The sequence below is a fragment of the Anarhichas minor genome, unplaced genomic scaffold (genome assembly GCF_050575085.1).
Source record: "Anarhichas minor isolate MPS153535 unplaced genomic scaffold, ASM5057508v1 ptg000024l, whole genome shotgun sequence".
Lineage (NCBI taxonomy): Eukaryota > Metazoa > Chordata > Actinopteri > Perciformes > Anarhichadidae > Anarhichas > Anarhichas minor.
In genome coordinates, this window is record NW_027466470.1 from 10,883,488 (window position 1) to 10,906,964 (window position 23,477).

The following is a 23,477-nucleotide window of genomic DNA, read 5'->3' on the forward strand; positions in this document are numbered from 1 at the left end:
CAGCAGGAGCAGATATGAAGGGATCAGGAGGTCAAGCAATTTTAGTGTCCCTGTGGTGTTATTGTGTTCCCTTTGGGTGGAGTAATTTAGAAAAGTAGCTAGCTAGAAGTCTACTCAGGGACTTGGCAGTGGATCCACACACATAACTAATTCTTAAATCCTTCATGAATCCTGATGAAGAGCAGAGGGAGGTGAAACTCATGGGACAATATGGCTTCAGTGAGGCAGAAACCAGCGCTCTGGGCCCCACCTGTTTTAGCATCGACACAAGTCTCTTGTACAGTACCGTATCCTGTTCAACAACCCCCTTATTAATATACCCCCCCCCGTGCAATAATGTGAGGTGATTCTCATCTATATGCAAATGATGCTAAAGTGAACCGCAGGCTATACAGTTTCTCGGTGGCAGCAGCAACAGGAAAAAGGTCCCCTGTACCTCTTCCATTAACCAAACTCCATTATTGCTCTTAATAAACACAATGAGGTAACACTCGTCCGCAGATAAAAGTGCATCGGTAGTATTTACAAAGCCTGCTGGCTTCCAGCCAGAGCAAACAAAGCTGTCTTTCAAATCTAGGCCACGACCATTGCTGACAGCATAATCAGTCATTTTAATGGAGATAAGCTGAAGGATAACTTAATCTTCCTCCCGACCTCAACATATAGTAAAAACACACACAGACGCTGGCATACACATACACATCGCAGCCTATTCACTGCCAATAAAGCCACGACACCGAGGAAAGGAAAAGAAGAATAGTTGGGGGCCTGTTGTCATGGTTGCATGGCAACCATCCAGCAAGAATGAGGCAGTATGAGCAGACCAAAAGATTAAAAAAACAGTTGGGAGTTTAGTCTTTAAATCTGTACATTAGAAATATAAAAATGTGATATTTGCTCATTTCCAGACCCGGAAAAGCTAAAGCTAAAATATCCCAACACAGACAGCTACGATATTCTGCAGAAGTATCTTCGAGATAAAACCCTCAGTACTGCAAGCTATCAGACAAATGACTTGAGAATCATTAAGTCTTTAGTCTTTAGAGTAAATGTCTGTCTCCTTAGGGTGTATGATCCCCATCATGCAATATAGACTTACTATGAAACACGTACAGACCTAGTTGTTTATAGTAAGAGCTCACCTGCTGTAGATTTTGCACCTTAAAAGATAATCGTAAAACGTAAATTACAGTATGCGTTATCATTTGTGCCCCATCTGCCTTGCTCAGGTGAAAATTAAAGCAACGGATAATTGATGTTGCCCAAGAAATGTTTTTGGTTTAGTTGCAAATCTGATTCTCACCCATCAGAGATAACACGCACTAAATTGGATTTACAGTCAATTTGCTGTGAGTAGTGAGTCGTGAGAAATGCTTTTAGCACACTGAGGATTAAGCAGGAGGCAGCGTGTATCTGAGAGAGAGAGAGAGAGAGAGAGAGAGAGAGAGAGAGAGAGAGAGAGAGAGAGAGAGACTGTCAATCAACTGAAATATGCTACTAGAAAATATACAAGAGCAGATCTTGTTCTGGTCTCAGTGCCCCGTCCACTAGCACTTTTTAATTTTACTTTCAAACATCCTGTGACTTGGATGGCTCCAAAATCCGGAAAGCTGCTCTTGTTCTGCCCTGTGACTGTTAAAGCCACTGTGGCAAATAGTACCTACAAGAAAAACAAAAAGACCAAAAGGAAATCAAAGTAAAATGTTTCTATAGGTTGAAAACCTCTGCCCTCTAAAGAAATTCCAGAAATTGAGGAAACCTATACATTTATTTCAATTAAAAATGAAACAAGACTATCAACAGTATCACTAGCAGCTTTGTGTTTTTGACACGGCGGTGCTTTGAGCTAAATGCTAATGTCATCATTCTAACATGCTCACAATGCTAATATGCTAATGCTTAACAGGTCCAATAGTAGTCGATCACTCAAAACCACGTGTCAACCCGGCACAAGAGGACAAGTCAAGATATCACCAGCTCAGTAGGTTTGGGGACTGTAACTCTTGTTCAATATTTTAGGTGTTGAGTTATAGTTGTGAAGAGGCAACTCTTGCTGAGCAGAGGTTTGTGTGACATGTAATGCAATAGCTGTCTACTTCCTCACAAATTGATACACTGCAGATTAAATATATATTATCTTGCAGGATACAGCACTCAAGGTTTTTCGACAGTCTGTTTACAGATCAGTTGCTTTACTGATATGAAGTCACTTCATGACACATCTCAGCCCGAGTGACATCTGGTTAAACTAAGGCTATAAAAAAAAGAAAATCAGGATTGGTAAGGTTTGTCTGTGTTTGCGTAGTGCGTCCATCTGTTGTCAGGGGCCTCAGAAATTGGCAGCAGGTCCTCTCCATTTGTCACAGCATCCAGTCTGGATGATGTGCCCACATTTCCTCCACATTCTGGATTCAAGAGAGGCTTCCACCATCCTCACATACAGTCACATCAATCATGGAAATCAGCAGTTCCTTTTACACGTGAGCAGCATTTCAGTAATTAGTGTGACTTCTATTCTGGCCACATTTCTTATTTAAATGAACCTTTAGGGAACATTTGCTGAGCGTGCATACTGTTCCCCCCAGCTGTTCTCTGCTCTGCATACCCACAGCTGTAGTTACAGAGTCGCTATCCACCCATGGCCTCCGAGCACTGAAGCAATTAGGTTTCTGTACCTTGCTCAAGAACACCTCAACAGCTGCTTTTGAGAGATGAGAGAGACATGTTTGTTTCCTCCCACCTTTCACCAGCTGTTTGAGGGGAAACTGGAACAGCGATGCTCTGGTCACAAGCCCTGTTTGTCTAACCCAGCGGTCTGCAGCTATGAGATTAGTTCATCCTCTCTGGTTGATGTTGCACCTGTCAGTGAAATCAGCTGCTGGAGTGTCGGGCCAGAATGAGAAACTGTTCACACAAATCTCTCTCTATGAGACATTCTTGGACACCAGTTTGTCAGAAAGCAAAGAGCGAACTGCTGCAGGTTTGTGGAGGCTGCAGTTTCTGCTCAACACGCAGCCCTCTTCTTTAATCTTAACCAGAACAAACAATCACTTTTTTTAAGCCGCGAAGCAGAATTTTATCCTTCCTCCACACACCCAGTTTAAAACCAAATGTGTAAAAGCGTATTGAATTTTATTGTTGATGTGCTTCTTAAATAAGTGATATTGAAAGATGCATTTAAGCTTTGTATATATTCACAGTGTATGTATCAAACATGAATACAAGAAATGCATAAAATAATTTGCTTAAGATAAAAAAAGAGGATTTTTGAGAGTCTTCTGTGTCTATCTACACATACAGGAAACTGAAGGTGGGAAGTCTTATGCCATCTACACAGCGGTGGAATGCAATTATAGTTACTCAATTACTGTACTTAAGTGCAATTTTGAATTTCTAAAAATGTGTGTTTTTTACTATACGTTATGCTTCTACTCCACTACTACTCTTGACCACATTTAGATGTTAACGGCATTTTTTTTTACTGTATCATTTAATTAAATAAAAGGTCTGAGTACTTCTTCAAGCACTGCATGACCTGTACAACTGTACAGGTTGCAGTCTAAACCTAGGTGCTGCTGCCCTCTACAGGTTGATCGTTTTGTTGTACTGTACTGTTGAGGCAATATTTAGATAAATGGTTGTATTTATGAACAAAAAAAATATTTTATAGATCCCTGGTCCAATTAAATGAATAAAGTCAATACTGTTTTACTCAAATATGTGTCTTACGGTCAACTTTACAGTTTATTGTCTTACAGTGACAATAAATTAAAAAACATGTCGGTGTCCAAACACATTTATTCACACATCTCTGTCTTCCATGTGTTTCTCAATTTTCTACATCCAGTGAGCCCTTCTGGAGTCCCTCCCAGAATGCAACAGGCATCGACAAGACTAACAGCTAAACATACACATTTACCAGCTGTTCACTGCTGAAGTCGCCTAGCAACTGATGGTGCAGCAAAGGTGAAGGCAATGATTTGTAACGATCACAAATAATAGACATTTTTATAATACACCAATATGTCCTTCCTTATGTCTTGATTTGAGTGTCAAAATAACATGGTTACTTGTTGCTACCTTGTGGTTGATGGGAGTCACTGTAACTCCATTGGATTCACTTATTTCCATTCCTATAAAAAGTAACCGGTACTTAAGCAAAATAATTGGCTGGATGGATTGATGGTCCCCCACCCAACAAACCCCATTCCAGCACTCATTCATATGGTCATTGTAAGAAATGGTGTCCTTGAGGGTTTAAGATCAGGCTCCTACACAGGAAATGCAAACATTTCATCCAGACTTACGGCACAAAGTCATTCCAATGAAGTCGTCTGTGTGAAATAATGTAGAAAAAGAGGTGCAAGCCATTTTCCAATAATACAATTTATTGTAACACTAAAAATCAGATAGAACAGCAGCAATTGCAATACAATCTCCGATAATGTAGACTGTCAAGGACCAACTGCAGGCAGAAAACAGTGTCAGCACTTTGTAAAACCAACATCCGTCCGCCCGCCCTTCTACCTTTCCATTCTACCATTTGTTCATCAATGTTATTCCTTTATCTTCTTTCTTTTTCTCATTAAAACAAAGTAAAAATGTGGATAAATGTAATTGTTTATAGTTTCACATTTGGCTTTGGTTGATATTCAAAGGCTCAAAGATTCAAAGGAAGAATTGCACACATATCATGAAGTGATCACATCACCATTCATGACACTGAAGTAATGGTACTGAGTTTGATTAGTTCAGTAATAAGTTCACTCTGTTTGCATGGTTTCAGTTTAGTACAGAACTAAGCACGGGTTATAATGTCACAGGAACACGTGTGGCGTTTAATGTCTTTCAGTAAGCTGTTAACTGGATGTAATATACTCTTATATCACAGCTGAGCTGACAGGCGCCTCCAGGCACCAGAGAGGGCCTTTGTTTATATGTGGTGAACACCTCAACGTCCTCATATAACACCTGAAGTCATGGGGACTGCATCTTACATTTACATCTCAAAATCTGAATTTGATCATCTCAAAATCTAAAAGAGTAGCCTCAACTAAAGAGAATGTATTGGAAATGTAACTATCACATAAATATGTGCAGTTAAACATATGGACATTGCAATTAAAGTCCTCGTCATTGCTAGTACTTTGTAGCACAATTTGTATACTGTAAAATAAATTAGGCACAAACTTGACAAACTTGACACAAACTTGACTATTGTAGCTGCTCTCAGCTGTAATTAAATGGAGACCGGCCAAGTTTTCCCATTCTTTGTTCAGCAGCTTATAAAACTTCTCTAACCTGTTGGTTGTTCATCTAACCACACAAACAATTGTATGTATGTTTCTGTTGTTGCTTGCAAACAAAGGTAACAAGGAGGCACCCTCAAGCAACACAAAGTCAATACACAATGATCAATTATTTTCTCCTTCGGTGCGGGCAGAACTTATATGCACACTCAGTTTGGCAATTTTTGGTTACCTCATTGTGCTCATTGTGATATGTGTACCCTTTGCCAAAATGACGAGGATCGAATGTAGTGTTAAATGTCACATGCTTGTGCAGTAATATAATGTGTCATGTTTGTTTTGAGGTCACTCACCTCTGTCTCCTGTCCATGGTGTTCAGGTTATTAAAAGCGTTCCCTGAGTATCTGAGCGCCCATTTGTTTAAGTTCTGGGAGATGCCATGTAGTAATTGGTGTAGGGGTGTTAGTGTGCTTTAACCTGTCGTGTAGGTTTTGTATGATTCTAGTGTAATGTGTATGATCTGAATCTGTAGTTTAAGATTAAGCAGATTATTGACATTAGTGCAGTGGAAATGGCTTTCAATATATTTGTTGTGGTTTGTGTAGTTTTGATGTCAGGTGGGGGACAGATCCCCCTCTACTATGGTTATGTTGCGTGTGGCAGGATAAAGCATGCTGCTGTCAGGACCACATGCTGCACGTGACCCAAGGAGAGTTAAAAGAGGAGATGTGTGCGTCAGATAATTGGAGTACAACAAATGTGCAGTAAAGTCTGGTGCACGAGTGTACCACAAAAGTTCTGTCTATTCTGAGCCTGAACCTGAGCGGACACCATCCCTTTAATTCTAGCGCCATCTGCTGTAACTCTCCCAACATCGCAGCTCCAATTACACTGCGCATGTGTGATACCCCATAGCTCAAGACCGCGTCCCAGCCGTCATTCAATTGGCCTTGCCATTGTCCATAGGCCCAATGCCAATGTCCCCCTAAAGCCTCAAACCCTCAACCTTCAACGATTTACTGACGTCATGGTAAGTGGTTGAGTGTGAGAGACAGTGAGGGCTTGAGATGGTGTAAATACGAATGGGACAGCACTTTGCTGCAACATATCAAAACAAAAAATATGATGTACAATTGTGGGTATTTATTTTGTATTATTTACCCCCTGATTTGAACGTCTTCCAGACTCTTTTTCCTCACAAAATCTATTTACTCGTTTCAGTCAAAACAGCTTCGATGACAAAATCAAATATTTGATGAATAAATGAATAAATATTCTCTGATTTCATGTTGCTTTTTTGTTCCATCTTTAACCCTTAATGTTTCTGTGTAAATTGAATATGACAGGCTGAACGTTCTCTTTGTTTCCCTTTTTTTTACGTCTCCATGCGTCCACTGGTTACCCCGTGTTTAACGTCACATTGCAATGATTTGTGGGTAATTCCCTTGGGCAAAGTCTGCATCTAATGCTGACTTACGGAAAGTGTTCATAAAGGGCTGAAAATATCTGCCAGAGAGCCCTCAAACACTCAACGATTTGACAGTGGGACATCCCTAAACCCTCACGGACTTTGCGGGAGCGCGCCTCAAAGTCTGTGAGTCCGTAAGGGTGGAGATTGGGATTGGGCCACCGTGTGTGATGTGGAGAGTATGACCGCCATTGTTGTAAGTGTTCATTGTTGGTGAACTAAACACCTGGTTGGTCTGCACCAAACCTCTGTATCAAGCCTCCTGCTTTCAAACAGCTGTCAATCACAGCTTTCTTACTTTCTTACACAAAAGTTTAGGTGTACTAGAACATTAACAATGGTGCATTCCATTTAGTCCATTTAGCAAGCCAGTATTTATGATAACAAGACCCTGGCACTAGAACAACAAAATAGAATGCTGCCCTTATTACTGTAATCATATTAGCGGCATCTGTGTTTGAAAAGTCAAATTTCCACTGTAAGAAAGGCCTATTGAACAGCTACAGTTGTGCTTATCCAAGAAAATTGATGAGTTATAATCCAAATCCAAGAAGCTGTAGCCTATTAGCTTTTCATGGTTCAGGGGAGGAAATGTGACTAAAGAAAGCAGGTAAAGTCATGTTTGGTTTTTACAAATTCAGAGCATTAATAAAGCAGCAAACAACTATTAACCTTCCTGGCTATGGTAAAAAAAAAAAAAATCTGCCTACCAACACCTCTAAAGCTTACTGATTAACATGTATGTCAACTATTTCCAGGACCCTCACATCGGAACAGGAAAAGCCCGCCCTCCCAAAAAAAATGTATTAACGGGGGAAAAAAACAGGAAGATCCCTTAGGGACAGCAACATTAGCCTACTGGAAGACACAGATCAGCAGGCCTTTGTCAGTGAGCGTCTCATTGAGGACAGGCAGCATTCACTGTGGCCTAGCTGACGGGCTCAACATAGTGTGTGAATGACGCTATCGTTAGGATCACAGAAACCCCATTATCACTACTCACTGACATCACTCAGCCCTGTACAACAGCAATGCAACACCCTATCCACAGCTCACACACACCCCCGCCCGTCTCCTGCAGCACCGTCATTGTGTACGCCGGTCAGCCCATTGTCTGTGTGGTGGATTGGTGGACAATGTCGCCAATCTCTGTCCGAACCATGATCCAACACTTCTATTGTGACCTGTCTTTTTCCCACTTAACCAGACAAGATGGTATTCCCGTGTGATGAGAGGGTGGGTGGGTGGGGGGTCCTCTGTTCTGCCTGGCACTGGGGGACAGAATGTGAAGTGGCACAGATTAGCAAATTTGTGACGTTATTACAGTCACAGTGACGATCATGAGTAGACACTTGGACAGGCTACTTACACAACACCCAGCCGGGATGTCAACAACATCATCACTTCTCTACTTACAGTGAGTATTACAGTGGAAATCCCTGCTTCTCTGTGGCTGGGGTCTTAACTGTTCCTCTAGTGTGAAGTCAAGATAATTCTACCATCTACACTGAGAAGAGTTTCATACCCGACAACAGCCTGAGCAAATTAAGTTTACTGCTCCACCATTGGAAAACCTTCCTTGAAGCCGGATATACGTGAAACATCATCTCTTCTACAGAATGAAGCAACAGAATCAAACAACTGTCGGATCTTTGAAACCAACTATCGTGATTCTTTGACTGAAATTGTGTGATGGGATGCAGAAGGATGGACAGCAACATTTGACACTCATGCAACAACAACAAGTGAGTTTTCACAGAAGCTGAGATAATACAGTTATATAGTTGTGGTGAATAGAAAATCATCTTTTTCTGCACATTCTTGCAAGGTGTCAGTCTGGTTTTGGGCTGGCTGAGCTGTGACCACTGCCATGCCTGACATGCAGACCTTTTACCAGCCCCGCCACACCATCCTTCACCCCCCAGGTCTCTACCTGGACCCCACTCTGATGCAGCGACGTGTCCTGGAAGATCAAGTGGAGCTGTGGTGGTTCAGAGAGCCACGCCGCTCCCTGTTGTGCTACTGTGCCTCTGTGGCCCTCATACTGGGGCTTGGCCTCGGAGGCGTGGGCCTCCTCTCCACCACCACCAGCCTGTCCGGTGAGTGGCGCCTCGGAGTGGGCACTACCCTCTGCCTCTTAGCCCTGGCTGTTCTGCTCAAGCAGCTTCTCAGCTCTGCCATCCAGGACATGAACTGTGTGCACAGCTGGCGCAGGATCGACCAGCTGAAGAGCGGCGGCAGGGCTGACCCGGCCCTGATGTTAGCCGTGGGGCTGGCAGTGATACTCTGTGGGACGGTGCTTCTCTGTGTGGCCACAATCGGCAGCCAACGTCATGACGGCAAGCAGATGTTGGTGTCCAGCCTGGTGCTGATGGCTGCTGGGACAGGCATGTCTCTAGCTGTAGTGGGCTACGGCGTGATCATCTACCTTAGAAGAAGAAGGGAGCAGAGGAGGAGGATGATGCTGAGAATGAGCAGAGCGAGGAGGCTGGGCGGTCAGACTGTCAGGGTGTTCAGTGTCTCAGGAGGACAGATGAGTCAGGCCAGGAGAGAGACATCCTCCAGCAGGACCAACCTGATCTGAATGGACTAAATGAGCAAAATCACTCAGAGGAAAAGGATCAAATGAAATGAAAGGTTTTTATTAAATGTGTCTAGCAGCTGTAAAACATGTCAAACAAAGAGATGAATTCAGGAGAGCATAAGTAGCCTTAGACTTGGGCTCCTCAGCTGTGTGGACATTTTTTTTGTTACCATTTGCATAAAAATTACTACTGTTAAACATCAGCAATGAGTACTTCAAAATAGTTTGTAAATGAAAGACAGATTGCTGCACTGCATATTTTCAACAATGACTCAATCAGTCATTGATGCACACATCTTCTGCATGTCTTTTACTGTCTAAATACACCATTGTGATACAATTATGATTGAGAAAAAAAAGACTCAGTAAGTGTTCAAATCAAATCAAATCATCACTGTTCAAAAAGAGGAAAGACACTCTTCTGGCAAACAGTTAACAAGCCTTTAATCAGGTGCGTATCCTAACATGTTGTATGTGCATGAAATAACCATCTGATTCAAGGCTTTTGAACTTTTGTGTTCCCTACCGAAGAACGTCGTTTCCTTTTTATTCACGTCACTGTGTTGGATAAGTCAATGACTCATAGACCAAGGTTGGCAATGAACAAAATAATATCTGAATATTAAATTGGAATTAAAAATAATCTATTCATAAAGTACATTGAAAATTAAATTATTTCAGACAATACATAGAAATGCACTGATTTACTTTTTAATGAAACAAAATTATGAGGTTTCAAATTGTTTCACCTTTATTGCTGATTCACAGCCAAATAAAGTCAAGCAAACACTTAACTCGAATATGAATAGTTTACTTGGTCAAGTGATTGGCAGGTGCTATCAAATGTATCGTTACCAGGGTACAGATAGGGAACACTTTACTTAACGTGACGTCTAATGAAGAACCAGTGCAGTCAAAACATTGCCTGTGTCAGTCCAGATATAAGACATATATAATCTAGTGTGCAGATAATCTCTACTTTTCATTAACTGAATCTGCTATCATGCACCCAGCCTAAGTATAGCATGGGATACAACTGTGATACTCAAATGAACTCAAAGACAAGCAGTAACTTTTTTCAATAATTCTATCTACTTCTGTTTATATATTATTTTATGTTACTTTCATCATATCATACTATTTAAATGTGCTCATTTTGGACACAAGTCATAATCGCAACTTCATTTTCAAGCAGCTGAGGCTCATTCAGTTTTCACGTTCATCATATCTACACAGCACTTTCAGCGGTTCCCAAACTGTGGGTCAGGACCCCTTCATGACTCGACATAATCTTAGAGGCCACAAAATGATTAATAGGGACAGGAAAAAGAAAAATTATGATTCACAAATGTGTTCCATCTCTCTCTCTCTCTCTCTCTCTCTCTCTCTCTCTCTCTCTCTCTCTCTCTCTCTCTCTCTCTCTCTCTTACTCTTCTTTTTTCTTCTAAATGAAACAATATGGAACTTGTTTTTAGGGGAACTTACTCTTCATAGTTCATAGATGTTCATATAGAAGGTGTAAGAGGTTGCATGTAAGACAGTGATTCATTTCAAGAAGTAGACAGTCACCCTATAGTGAACTGAAGATCATCGTCGCTGTCTTCCTCCTCCTCCTCTTCCTCTCTCTCTCTCTCTGCCCTTTCTTTCTCACTGGCCTGGATGTAGTTATCCTCGATGAAGCCATCGTCATCGTCATCCAGCCCTCTTGAAGTGCCTCCAACCACTCCCATTCTACCCAACGCATTGTTAGGGAAGGGCGGCTCGTTCTGGCCATACTGGCTGACCCCGTCGGCCTCCTGGAGCAGGGAGTGTCTGTAGCTGGCCAAGAAGCGATGGAAGAGACGAAACTTGACAGTCATCACGATGAGGAGTGAGATGGTGAGGACTGTGCCCAGTCCTGCAACCAGATAGGACCACTCCAGCGACTTCGTGCTCTCCTCTGGATCGGCTGCCCCTGGGTACGCAGCAGTAAAAAAAGACTTTATAGCATCTACATGTAGCTATAAAGACAGCGAGGTCAACACCAGTGCATTCACACATGCTTCCTGTAAATGAGGTGTTATAGAGTTCAAAGTTCCTCTAACACACCTGGTTGTAAATAGTTATAGATGATGGTAAAGTTTGTAACTTACTGTCAATTGCAGAAACGTTTCTGTTGGGGTGATCTTCTAATTCCATCAGAAGATCCCTCTGAGTGCCTTTGTGTCCCCCAACATCTGGTATAGTAGCCTGATGTGCTTCTCTGATAAAAGCTCCACAAAGAAAAAACACCGCAAAGAGGATGTATCTCCACGGGCCCATCTCTGCGTCCTGAGGGGAAATCAAATCATGAAGTGGTTACATCTACTGAGGATCATGACATGGTACCATTTACCATGTAAAGGTGGGGCGGCCTACAAGAAAAGCCCCCTTTGTGATGCTACCCCAAAGAAAACACTATGCAGGGAAACACAAAGAGGAAGATATGCGCTAAAAAGGCCATAATTGATACTCACTTGGTTTGAACTCAAGAAAGCATCTTTATGCAGAATAAAGAGGTGATTTCATCCCCCATCACTTGTATTGCATAAGGAAGGGATCTTGTTGGCAGTCATTGTGGAGAGAAGTAACAATCAGAGCAACCAATAACTCTTTCAATGTACATAATGGTATTGTCAGTATTGTTTGAAGACGGACTTTGAATTAGTGTATTGGTAATGTTTGGCTGATGAGACATCCTGACACCTGAAGTTTTATATTTCATGGCCAATAAAGTTTTAACCATGTGTCATGCGACTATCAATACATTTAAAACTGACGCTGGACTATTAGAGGGTTAAGATAATCTGAATGCGCAAAGCACGTTGTGATTTGATTGGACATTTTGGAGATCTACATTGTTAGATACAATCTTTTCTGTTTTATATTTCCTTTCATACGATTTGATTCAATTTACACTGTTGAACACATTTGATTTTGAAGATTTGATTAGACTTTAGTTACCTTCTACATCAGGGGTGTTCAGACCTTTTTGATTGTGGGCCATATACAAAACAATATAAGGAGTCACACACTAAACAACACTGCAAGAAAATCTGTGTTTTTAGACCAGAATGATCAACCAAATGAGTTAATTATTAATTAAAGATTAATTTTCTATCAAATGAACTATCCAACACTACTAAACAGTTCAACGTTTAATATGACAGTAGTTTATTTGTGTGCTATTTTTGTATCTGCTGTTTCTAAATTTGATTATATTATGATGTTTTGTGTAAATCTGTAAATAAGTAAAGTTAAAACAAGCAGAAATGACCAAATACTAAGTGGCCTAAGCACCCACTTAAAAGATTACGATGCAAATGTGAATGTAAGATGTAAATCTATACGTTTAATATTAAGATGTAACAAACACAGTTGGTTTCTGTGCCAAGAGCTTAAGACGGAGAAAAGTTCTAGTTTATTTTATAAAATTGGGGAGCAGGCCGCTGTTGGCCAGTTGGCCGTGGTTTGAACCCCCAGATCTACATAATAATACACAAACATTGTTGACATCATCATCAGTGATCGCAACCCTTTGTTTTGGGTCATCATAACCCTGAAATATCAGAGTAAAAGAGTTTTAAAAAAGCTGATGAATCCATAATCCATGAGCAGGTGCCTTCAACCAGTAAATAAAACAGATTAGCATGAACAAAAACATTCATCTTTGTGTTTCAGTATATTCCCCTTTCACACAGAAACTGTCACATGGTTTTAGGGAGCGGATTTTCAGGTATGGAGCAATGTCCATGATTATAGTCCTGAACTGCTTACTAATTAACTTTAGACATAGCATCAATAGACCTATGTTGTACAGAGGACAATCCCAATTCCAGAGAGCAGAAATACAGCATATCCATGCTACGTAGTTTTGCTGAATGTATTTAATTTGAGGCAGCAGTACACTGGTAAAATAAAAAATGTATCTGGTGATGCATGTCAGCACACGGTAGCTGTGCCTCAGTCAATCATTAGTCGTATGACCAAAAACAGACCCAATAATGTCTCACCTACAGCACAGTGGCACACACACTGTCAATCTACACAATCTAACAACAACACACACACACACACACACAAAGTCTAAAAAGACTTACCTGTATCAAAATATGACAACTGACAGAGCAGGTGTACTGCGTCACCTCGACCTGACTTTTAACTGCTGTTTTTGTCTTCCTCTACTGACAATATAAAGAGACTTGCTGAGCAAAGGTTGCAGGACATACCATAATACCACCCTTCCTGTAACAAGCCCTTAAGACAGAGATGTTAATGAGTAACTTTATTAGGTTTTCCTCCATTTCTCCTCCCTGTTGCTTTTTTCTAAGGAGTGAATGCAAAAATTGTGAGTGAAACCATAAGGCGCTTGATATTTCTACAATTTATTCTTTCAAAATAGCGACATGGTCAAATAAAGCTTTTGCCTAAATTGTCATCATTGTTGCATTTGTGCTCTGAGGCCAGATAGTGTCACTATAATCACATACGACACATGAAACAAGAGCACTCGTAGTCTACATGCTGTATGTGCACAGAGGGCATCTGCATCAATTCACCATTGTGTCTTCATAAGAGCTTGAATTGTAAGAATTACGACACTTTACTCTCTCTCGCTGCACCTCACTATAAATGCTGCATTATTTTCTTTGCCACGAATACAGCAATGCTTCACAGAGGATCAGTGGGCGGAGGTGTCCTTAAGTGAGTCACTGAGCCCAAGGCTGCTCTCCGGGTGCTTTACAGCAGCCCTCTCCCTCTGGGTTGAATGCACAGGTCAGCTTCTATGCATGTACATGTATGTATATGACTATTGAAATAAAGCTTTTGTTTTTTTTTAAGATCACCAGGAAACATCATTGCACAGTGAAGTAGAGACGTGAGCTTTCAGAACTAAGAAAAATACCAGCTTTTGTTCTTTTTACATTTTTTCAAAAACTGTAGCTGTTTTACACATTTTGTAGCAACAATTCTGTATTTTCTCTCCATGCCTTTTTTTTTCAGACTTTACTATTGTAACCTTTTGTTGTCCGGCCTGCTCCAGGCAATTACTAAAAGTATTCAAGTGGTTCAGAACGCTGCAACCAGAATTATGAATAAAACTAAATCTTTCACCATATTACACACAATGTAACTTCCCTTCATTGATTCCCATACATGTCAGATCACACGGCCTCTGATGAGACTCTCCGCTCCTGTCTGTCCCCAGAGTTAAAAAGAAGTCAGCTGGCTGCAAACCCTCCTCTGCTCTTCCCAAAAGGTCGGACTACCCTCCCCTCTGCAAAAAGAAAAGCAACACGACCCTCCCCCCTTTTTCCGACCTCCCCTCTGCTTTACTAATTCGTTTATGGTCCCTTAGTCCCCAGCTTGTTAAATTGTTTATTATGCATTCATACTCCATTCAGCCCCCCATCACATTTAATCCGTTCCTTCTAAAAAGAAAGGGAAATTGATTTGTGGTCACTTCGTAGTTACATACTTTCCCTTCAGAATGAGATTTAAAGTTTAAGTCATTCTATCCAGTGTCAGTTGTTTTTCTTGGAACAAATACACATCCTTTTATATAGATCTTATTGCAGTCTTATTTAAAATATCTTGTTGAAACAGGTAGAAATACCTTGAAATTAGGCTGGACAAAGCAGTGGGGTCAAGAATAAAAATGTTCATTGATCAGTAACTGGCAAAGTCCATTCTGTGTAATCTGCCACTGTGCTGTGTTTTTATTCTTCTCTGTGCATGTCTATATTTAATCTGTGATTTTTACCCTTAGCTTTCAGTCTTGAAGTGAATAATCAAATTTAATCAGTGTAGTAATGGACAGTTTGGAGTTTTGACACGCTCATATTGCTCATAAACCAGAACCAAACCGGCTTAAGTGGCCTAATGACAGACATCTGTAAAGAGTTTAATGCATATTAATGTGAATATTGCATTTTATTGCAATTTTCATGACACATCTCATCATCCCTCGAAACATTAACACAGCTTATTAACACATGAACATATCCATGTAGTTAAAAGCATAATCGATGCAAAAGGAGGTTCAAGAAATACAACTTGCATTTGATGTGCATATTAGGGCGCCAAGGAGGAGACATTGGATTAATCATGTTATGAGTATATATTAACAAGGACATATCATGCTCATTTTCATGTTCATACTTGTATTTTTGGGGTTTCTACTACATGCTTTAATGATCAAAAGACATCTTATTTTTCTCATCCTATCTGTCTGAATATACCTGTATTCACCCTCTGTCTGAAAAACAATGTCAATTTTAATTTTGGATCATTATTATTACTATATAGGCTTAGATAATGCCCAAAAAGCTTAGAGACTAAACTTGCAATAGTTAAACAATTATTTGACTACACGTATCACAGCCTTCATTTGAACATTACATTCTTCTGGATATCTTTGCCCTGTAAAATGATATTCTGCAAATCAAAAGATCAGATTCAGAAAACTTTTAAATAATGTTTCATCACAGGCAATTTGTTCACAAGTCGTGAACATTGTATCGATAAATTACAGAACCCTGGGTACTGGTGAGTGTCGGCCCACTTCAAGCACTGTTGACAAACATCATTGTGTAATTCATGGCACAAGTCAAACTAAATTATTTGACTCTAGCCGAAGACTACCGCACATTTTTCTTCTGAAATAAGGTCCCATTGTGGTTGACCAAAGGGGGCGGGACTTCGCCTCTCCGTAGGAAGATGAGCTAAATCTGAATGTCTTGTTGAATCACATGTCTTCTGATCTGGGCCACCCACATAAAAACTGACTGGGTTTTCTTATTGCACAGTTTGTGGGTTTGCAGGCACTACAGATACCCACATGTATATTCATAAGGACTGAAAAAAACGAGTTTTTCATGATACGTCCCCTTATCTCACCCAAGAAAATAAGGCTAGCAAGATTATACAGTGATCAAAGCTGTTTTGTTGTCACTGTCATCCTTTATACCAATCTGCTTACTACTTTGCATTTTCAGAAAGGCTCCTGCTGGCTTTGCAAGACTCTGCCTTTCTGCAGAGAAAGATCAAGAACCAAAAGCCAGAACCAAATCTGATGTTCAGTCACACTGACTCGTTTAATCTCTTCCTTTTTAACTATACAACTAACATAGTGTATTTAAAGTGGAGGGAAAGAGAGACAGAAAAAAAGCCTTCATTATCAGAGGTGCTCAGCTGGATGTTTTTAATAGAAACACAACCAACACCAGCTTGGCAGTGAAGAAACCTTAATAAGCTCCACAAATAATTTAAAAAAGGATGAATCCTTCGCAGAATAGTGCCAGTATTCACATAGTTTACTTCAATAACCATTCCGTTATATGTTCATATGTCGATAACATAGATCAGAGTCTAGGTGCATCAAAATCCCTTCACATTGTAAATAGTATGAGCTGGAACTTGTTTGGTGGTTTTCCACCACATGACTGCACCGCATCGCTGCATAATAATCAGGAAGCGTCCTTTGATTCAGATTTTATTGATGCTCTTTCAAGCACTGTATCAATAAACCACGGTGTACATTCATGGAATGCGTTAAAAAAAAACACTGTTATGAAAATAATCTGAAACCAGGAGGGTTTTTTCTCCTACATTCATTGAACTGTATATGTGTGCATGCTGCAGTCGATTACTGAGCACAGCTTTGTGCTGACATTTACGAATTAATCGATAACAGAAACTTAATTCCTCCGCACTTTTGACTAACATGCCAGCAGTCGATATTTTGACTGTTGGACAAAGAAAACGTGTTTGACATTCAAAACTGACGACAGTTAACGTTTTTCCACAACAATTACACAAGCAAAATGTATTCACCGATACAAGACATGACACTTTGCATGGATTGATAAACGCTTAAGCTACCAGTTACAAAAACAAGGGCACTTGAAAGTTTTGAGAAGGAATTGACTATCCAGTAGATACATAGAATAGTGGGTCCACAGAAATGCAGCTTTGTGATCTCTATGTATGCCAAGTAACACTGTAAAGCAACAAGAGCTCCTTAGACAAAAGGTAAGATGATGGTGTAACATTTGATGACACTGCAAGTTGTTCAGTATAATACTGCCATTTACCACGAGATGTGTTTGGATAGAGAAGTTAGTCTTCCGTTATTTCCTCATGAATGTAATTAGGGGCAGTTTCATACTTCCAAATCTGCAGTAAACCAAAACTAAACATGAAGACAAGCTTGAAAAATTATGAAAGTATCGTTTAAGTTGGTTAGTTTGGCATCATTGAATAAAAGAGACTGAAAAATGTTCGGTGACACATTGGTCAGAAAGCTTTGTCTTTGTCCTGAAAATAACTTTCATCTTCATATGCAAATGACCACTGAATAACCTCAGATCAAAGTGTCAAATACATATATCTTTCATCACCATTGGAAAAGCTGAGCCAGGTTTAATTGTTTTTGCCAGACAACCCTGCAACGACCGTATTCGCTAATTGGTATGAGATGATTGATTCTTGCTTAACGATCACTGGCTAATTCACACGTCACACGTGTTGCTATCGGCTAAAGCTGGACCATATATCGATGTATCGATATCGTGATGTGAAACAAGATGTCGTTTAAGATTTTGGATATTGTTATATAGAATAAGTGATGTATTTTCCTGGTTTTCAAGGCTGCATTACAGTAGAATTATGTCATTTCCGGACCTTATCAGACTAGCTCTTCTATTATTTGCCTTTACCCAATTAGTCATTATATCCACATTACTTGATTATGATTATATATTAAAAATCTCTTTGTGTTAATTCTTTGTGAAAGCACCAATAGTCAACTTTCAATATTGAGGTATTTAGTCAGAAATACTGTGATATTTGATTTTCTCATTGGTCCATTATAATGTGACTGTTGATTACGCTGATACTTGATTATGCTGATACTTGATTACGCTCGTGCCAGCTGCGTCCACAGCTCACCGCCCCAGCCTCCTGATTATGTGCTGTAATGTTGGTATTGTTGATTAAACTAATGTTAATTTTCATCTATGTGTTTATCATTATCTCGACTAAACTCCTTGTTGCGACTCAGATCATCCTGAGAGCACCATTAAAGAGAGAATCTAAGTGTAAAACTATTCGCTTTGATTCATGGTGTCCTGATAAATGAAAGATTAAGGCACAACATGGATTCCAGCGGGGGACGTTCGTCTCTCTGCTAGTTTCCTGTCTGCCTCTTCAACGGCAGCTGTCAATTTAAAAAGAAAATGCCAAAAATAGAAAGATCTTTTGTGTGTCTCTAAATGAAATTGACCATGATTGAAAGAAACTACAGCTCTGACATAGGAGACACATGTTGACCCCAATCTCCTATCCGAAAAATGTAAAAATGTTTCATTTTAAGCTTTTGAATAAATAACCAGCATTGTTATGTTCTTGGTCTCATCACACTGTGGATCTCTTTAGTCCCTGAGTAAAATGTAGCAGATGTGACGGCCGGTCTACAGCACCCTACTTTACAAGGGTGCACCCTGACTCTGCGGCCTGGATGTCAAGACTGTCGTTGTCTTGGTGTGTCAGGCTCTTTTTCCTGTTTTCAGTCTCATCTTTGGCATCGTTATAGATACACATGAAACTGTAAATCCTGAGTGTAAACTGGAACAAAACACTACGCCCGCAGTTGCACTAACGTGTCTATTGTCTTCCAAGATGGAAGATAATTAAGTACCATCCTCTTGATTACTGCTGCACAGTGCTGAGTGTCGAAATTATGCAGCCATGAGGAGAGAATTTAGTGTGGGAAAAAATTCAAGCATGGCTTCGTTGTGCACATTTTAGTTTGATTTCAAGCACTCAGAGTTAATACTCAACCCCAATGACTCCCATGCATACCACATTGTTTCAGCTACGGTTCCTCCCAGTGTCCCAGCCCTCCCCTGTCAACACAGTCCGCCTCCAGATTCACGGAATGTCTTGATCTCAGGTCTGATGGCCACATTTTTAACAAGAGGTCTATGAAGGATCTTCCCCTTTCGTGCCGATGGCGGTGGCTGTGAAACACCTCTGGAACAGGATCTCGGGGTCTGGCGGCTGGTTATCACAGTCCAACTTCCTGCTCATGAAGTGTTTTCTGAATCCCTGCGGACCGGAGACACAGGTCGCTCTCACGGGCGTGGAACCCTCACTGGGATCTACTGCTGAAAAGAACAAAGATGATTTCACTAAGTTCTAAGTTACACAGCGTCTGTTCTGTGCACCCACCAGACACAAAACAACAATGGGTCATTTAAAACCTGATAATTGTAGCGATTTTCTCTGAATTAAAAGGCTTTCAGAAAGAGCACATTTGAATGAAAATTCCTTTTCCAGTAAGAGTCTTTATAATCCCATCATTACTTGGTCCATTGGTAATATTGTCCATGTTACATTCTTGCCAATAATGCATATTGAACTGAATTGGAAGGAATTTTAGGAGATCCTGAACACACACTAACCTGGTGCTCTGAGGGGTAGGCCGTTGTCAAGACGGCTGGGTTTGGTGGCAATGAAGAGGTAGCAGAGGACACATACGGTGATGAGGAAGGCAAGAAGGACTACTGCTGCAATGGATAGACCAACCAGAGCGCCGATACTGAGAGGAGAGGAGACAAGGAGGGAGGAGAGAAGAGAAGAGGAGCGAGGAGGAGGATAGAAGAGAAGAGAAGGAGGAGGGGACAGGAGAAGAGAAGAAAATTTGAGAGGAGAGGAGACAAGGAGAGGGGAGAAGAGGAGAGGAGGAGAGAGCGAAGAGGAAGGAAAATAAGAGAGGAGAGGAGATAAGGAGAAAGGAGGAGAGGACAGGGTGATGTGGATGGAAAAGGGAATACCAAAAGAAGGAAGATCAAATATGCAAATATGAATAATTCAGTATAGGATATAGACAAAGCATTAATGAAAAAAATAAAATAAACAACTGTAATCATAATTGAATTTATAATAATTCATAATTTTATAGGCATTTTGATCCACAAATTACTTTAATCAAATATGTATGGAGCAACTGTACCTTTAGTAACATGATCACAAGATAATGTATAAGAGAGTGGTGCTGCTGCCCACATTTCTGGATAGTTAACTAGTTAACAACACCCACAGTGAATAGTTCATCTGTTGACCATGACAGAATGTGACTGCATATCCAACAACATCTTTAGATTATTTAGGAATTCCAACGTGTCAAAATAACTAAAACAGTAGAAAACAATGACTAACAATAAGAGGGGCGGGGGGGAATACTTTTTTGCCAAATTAAAATTGCCCTCACCTCAGCCACCACATGTATCCGTACTCATAGGGGAAAAAACTGTTGGGATCGTCACAGCAATACTTGACATCATTAAATCCGCAGCAGAAGAGAGCGGCAACAGCATTGCCCGGTCTGGGGCACGAGAACCCGTCCACAAACACACCGTCAGTGCTGTAGTAACTGCTGCACTCAGCGCTCATGCTGCAGCAGGAGATGACTGAGAAGAAGAAAAAAGCACTTCTTATCCGTAGATTAAAGTGGTGAAGAAGAAGAAGAAGAAGAAGATCCCTGCAGCCTCAGCGTGAAGGTGCTGCTTCTCCATCCGCTCTGTGCTCCTGAGGAATTGGACAAGCAGGAGGACGGTGGTGGTCATTTTGAATCTGAAGAAAACTGTTGCTCTCTCTCTCTCTCTCTCTCTCTCTCTCTCTCTCTCTCTCTCTCTCTCTCTCTCTCTCTCTCTCTCTCTCTCTCTCTCATACAAACATATTTATACTGTATATACATATATATATATACATATGCAGTGGCGGCTGGCCAATAGAGGGGGGCGTGGCCCCACCTTGAGCCACAAAAAAAAAAGAAATATTATAATAATAATACATTTTACAAATTGCCAATATTTGTGTTTTTGAAATATGGAATGTACCCAGTAATATTTGTAAATGATGATATCTGCGCAAAATATATGCTTTTCCTGCACGTCCTCAGCGCTGGGGCCATCGAGAAATGGCCCACAGGAGGCGGGTCTATGAAGCAGTTTAGCCAATTGCTGATTAAAGACAAAAATGAGTGACATACAATTTAGCCAATCAGCGTCCTCAAATAGATTCAGCTCGTGGCCAAAGACCCGTTTGAGAGGAGAACTTTGGAGATCCTGCAGCGCAAAGAGCTGATCCCAGATCAGCCTGATCTCACAATCAGACAGCAGACTAGCGGGAAAGGGAAGCAGTACATGCGAAGCAGACAGACAGACAGACACCAGACAGGTTTGGCTAGCTGGATGACGTCATGCTCATAACTTATTTAGCTTTTTAAAACAACAGGGACAGATCCAGCACGGACAGTTAGGGAGTGAGGGATGAGGAGGTAAGGATAAATGCATAACTAGAGACTGAAGGTTTGTCACTGTGGAGGTCAAAACGTATACTTGTAGTTATTTTAAACCATTTTTGCTATAGTTAAGACAATATGGAATTGACAATAGGAATAATCAGCCCACAGGGAATTTACTGTAATGCCCCGGAGCTATAATTAGTTGACATTCATTCTCACTCTACTTCACGCTCCCTCGGCTATCAGGCTACTAAATGCGACTGTAGTCTTTTTTTAGTGAATTGAGTGAAGTCTTTGTGGCCCACTTATTCTGTGTGTGTGTGTGTGTGTGTGTGTGTGTGTGTGTGTTTATATACACAGTGCGTGTGTATGTACATACACATGTGTTTTAAACATAATTTATATGAGCTATAGCAAAATGATTTATTTTATTTGCTGCTGCTCGTTGTCTTTTGTTTTGACCCATGTTGATTTGTTGCCTCCGGTCAGAATGGTAAGACAGTGGATTCAAAAGCAGGACTCAATACTCGCAGCAGGTCGATTTGAAAGGGTTTTTTACTGAAGCACAGGTACGGTAGGAATCCAGTTCAAAATAAGTCAGAGGCAGAGTCAAAAAAGCAAGGTCAAACACAACTTTTGAATACACGAGGGAAAGGCTTGAACGCTATGAAGTGCTACGACGAACTGGAGCAGACAATGGGAAGCACAAAGACTATACCCACAATGAAAGGAGGATGATAAGGAGGAACAGGTGACAGCAGGGCTGATGAGGAACAGGTGAAAACAATCAGGGTCAGGCGGACAATCACACAAGCGGGAAACACACAAAAGCAGGTATACTTCTATAGTGAAGTATCAAAAAACATGAACAAGAGAAGTGATCTCATATTTTAGTAAATGGATAAGTGGATGGATGGAGGGAGGGATGGATTGATAGATATGTGTATGTGTGTGTGTGTGTGTGTGTGTGTGACATATATGAATTATAAAATCTCTAGAGAGTGAAAGGTAAATTAATTCACTTGGAGATTTTTAATGAAACCTTGTGGCTCCAAGATCAGTATAGTAACGAGGTAGAGGGGAACATCTTCCAGCTCCATACATCAGTGGGAAGACATTCCTCCACAAATACCATCATATGTGAGGAATTTTGTGTGAGCCTTGTGTAAAAGGGAGACTCAGTAAGGAGTAAGTAAATAATGTAATCCTTTAAAAGGAAGAAATAAAGGTAAAGATATTGTAACAATGAAAAAAGAATCATAATCTGAGGAAACAGAAGATTGAAGTGAGTCGAATTTCCAAAAACTGATTCAAAGGGACAAGGCGCTGAAACACAGAGCCACACAATTCAACTAGATTTTTGCATTCTTGCTTGTCTGTATGTTTGTTCATGAGCTTTACAAAAGGGGTGTCAGAAAGAAAAGATAGATAACAGGAGTCCCATCAGTGAGACCTTTGCTGGATTCATGAGCAAAAAGACTTGGAATGGAGCAGTTAGTCAATGAGAATAAGCTTTCCTGCCATCCGATACAATGTAATCCATCATTTAACGCACAAACAGGAACATTGTGACAGTAGACAGAAACAGAAGAGAACAAAAAGAACATTTAGGAAGAGAGAAGGATCAGTCACATATACTGTATCTGCCAGTATGTCAGCACTACACTCATTTAGGCTGCTGTGGGTGGAATCAACTGCACCACCACAGCCCAACAGGCGGCAACCACACTCATTCTTGCTCTGAGTTTAGCATGCAAAGTGCCCAAATCTTCTCAGATTTTGCCCTGAGACGATATGTAATGGAATATGTTGTGGCCCTGCAGCAGATGACCTGTGGATGCTGAACAT

At 40.6% G+C, this 23,477-nt stretch overlaps 2 protein-coding genes across 2 annotated transcripts; one reads left to right on the top strand and one right to left on the bottom strand.

The window, feature by feature from the left end:
• Positions 1–8,587: 8,587 nt before the first annotated feature.
• Positions 8,588–9,301, top strand: LOC142956000 (transmembrane protein 125-like). Its single transcript, XM_076097283.1, has one exon. The coding sequence runs from the start codon at positions 8,588–8,590 to the stop codon at positions 9,299–9,301; it is 714 nt and encodes a 237-aa protein (XP_075953398.1).
• Positions 9,302–19,303: 10,002 nt separating this feature from the next.
• LOC142956013 (protein shisa-like-2B) lies at positions 19,304–20,776 on the bottom strand. The gene is made up of 3 exons (XM_076097296.1): positions 20,595–20,776; positions 19,786–19,922; positions 19,304–19,488 (listed from the first exon to the last, which is right to left on the bottom strand). Exons 1-3 carry the CDS (start codon positions 20,774–20,776, stop codon positions 19,304–19,306), a joined length of 504 nt encoding a protein of 167 aa, XP_075953411.1.
• Positions 20,777–23,477: the final 2,701 nt, after the last annotated feature.

Coding starts and splice junctions, on each gene's coding strand:
- LOC142956000 (XM_076097283.1), top strand. CDS start 8,588: ATGCCTGACATGCAGACCTTTTACCAGCCCCGCCACACCATCCTTCAC.
- LOC142956013 (XM_076097296.1), bottom strand. CDS start 20,776: ATGAGCGCTGAGTGCAGCAGTTACTACAGCACTGACGGTGTGTTTGTG. Junction 19,923..20,594: donor GGATACATGTGGTGGCTGAG/GTGAGGGCAATT, acceptor CTCTCCTCTCAG/TATCGGCGCTCTGGTTGGTC. Junction 19,489..19,785: donor CCTACCCCTCAGAGCACCAG/GTTAGTGTGTGT, acceptor TGTTCTTTTCAG/CAGTAGATCCCAGTGAGGGT.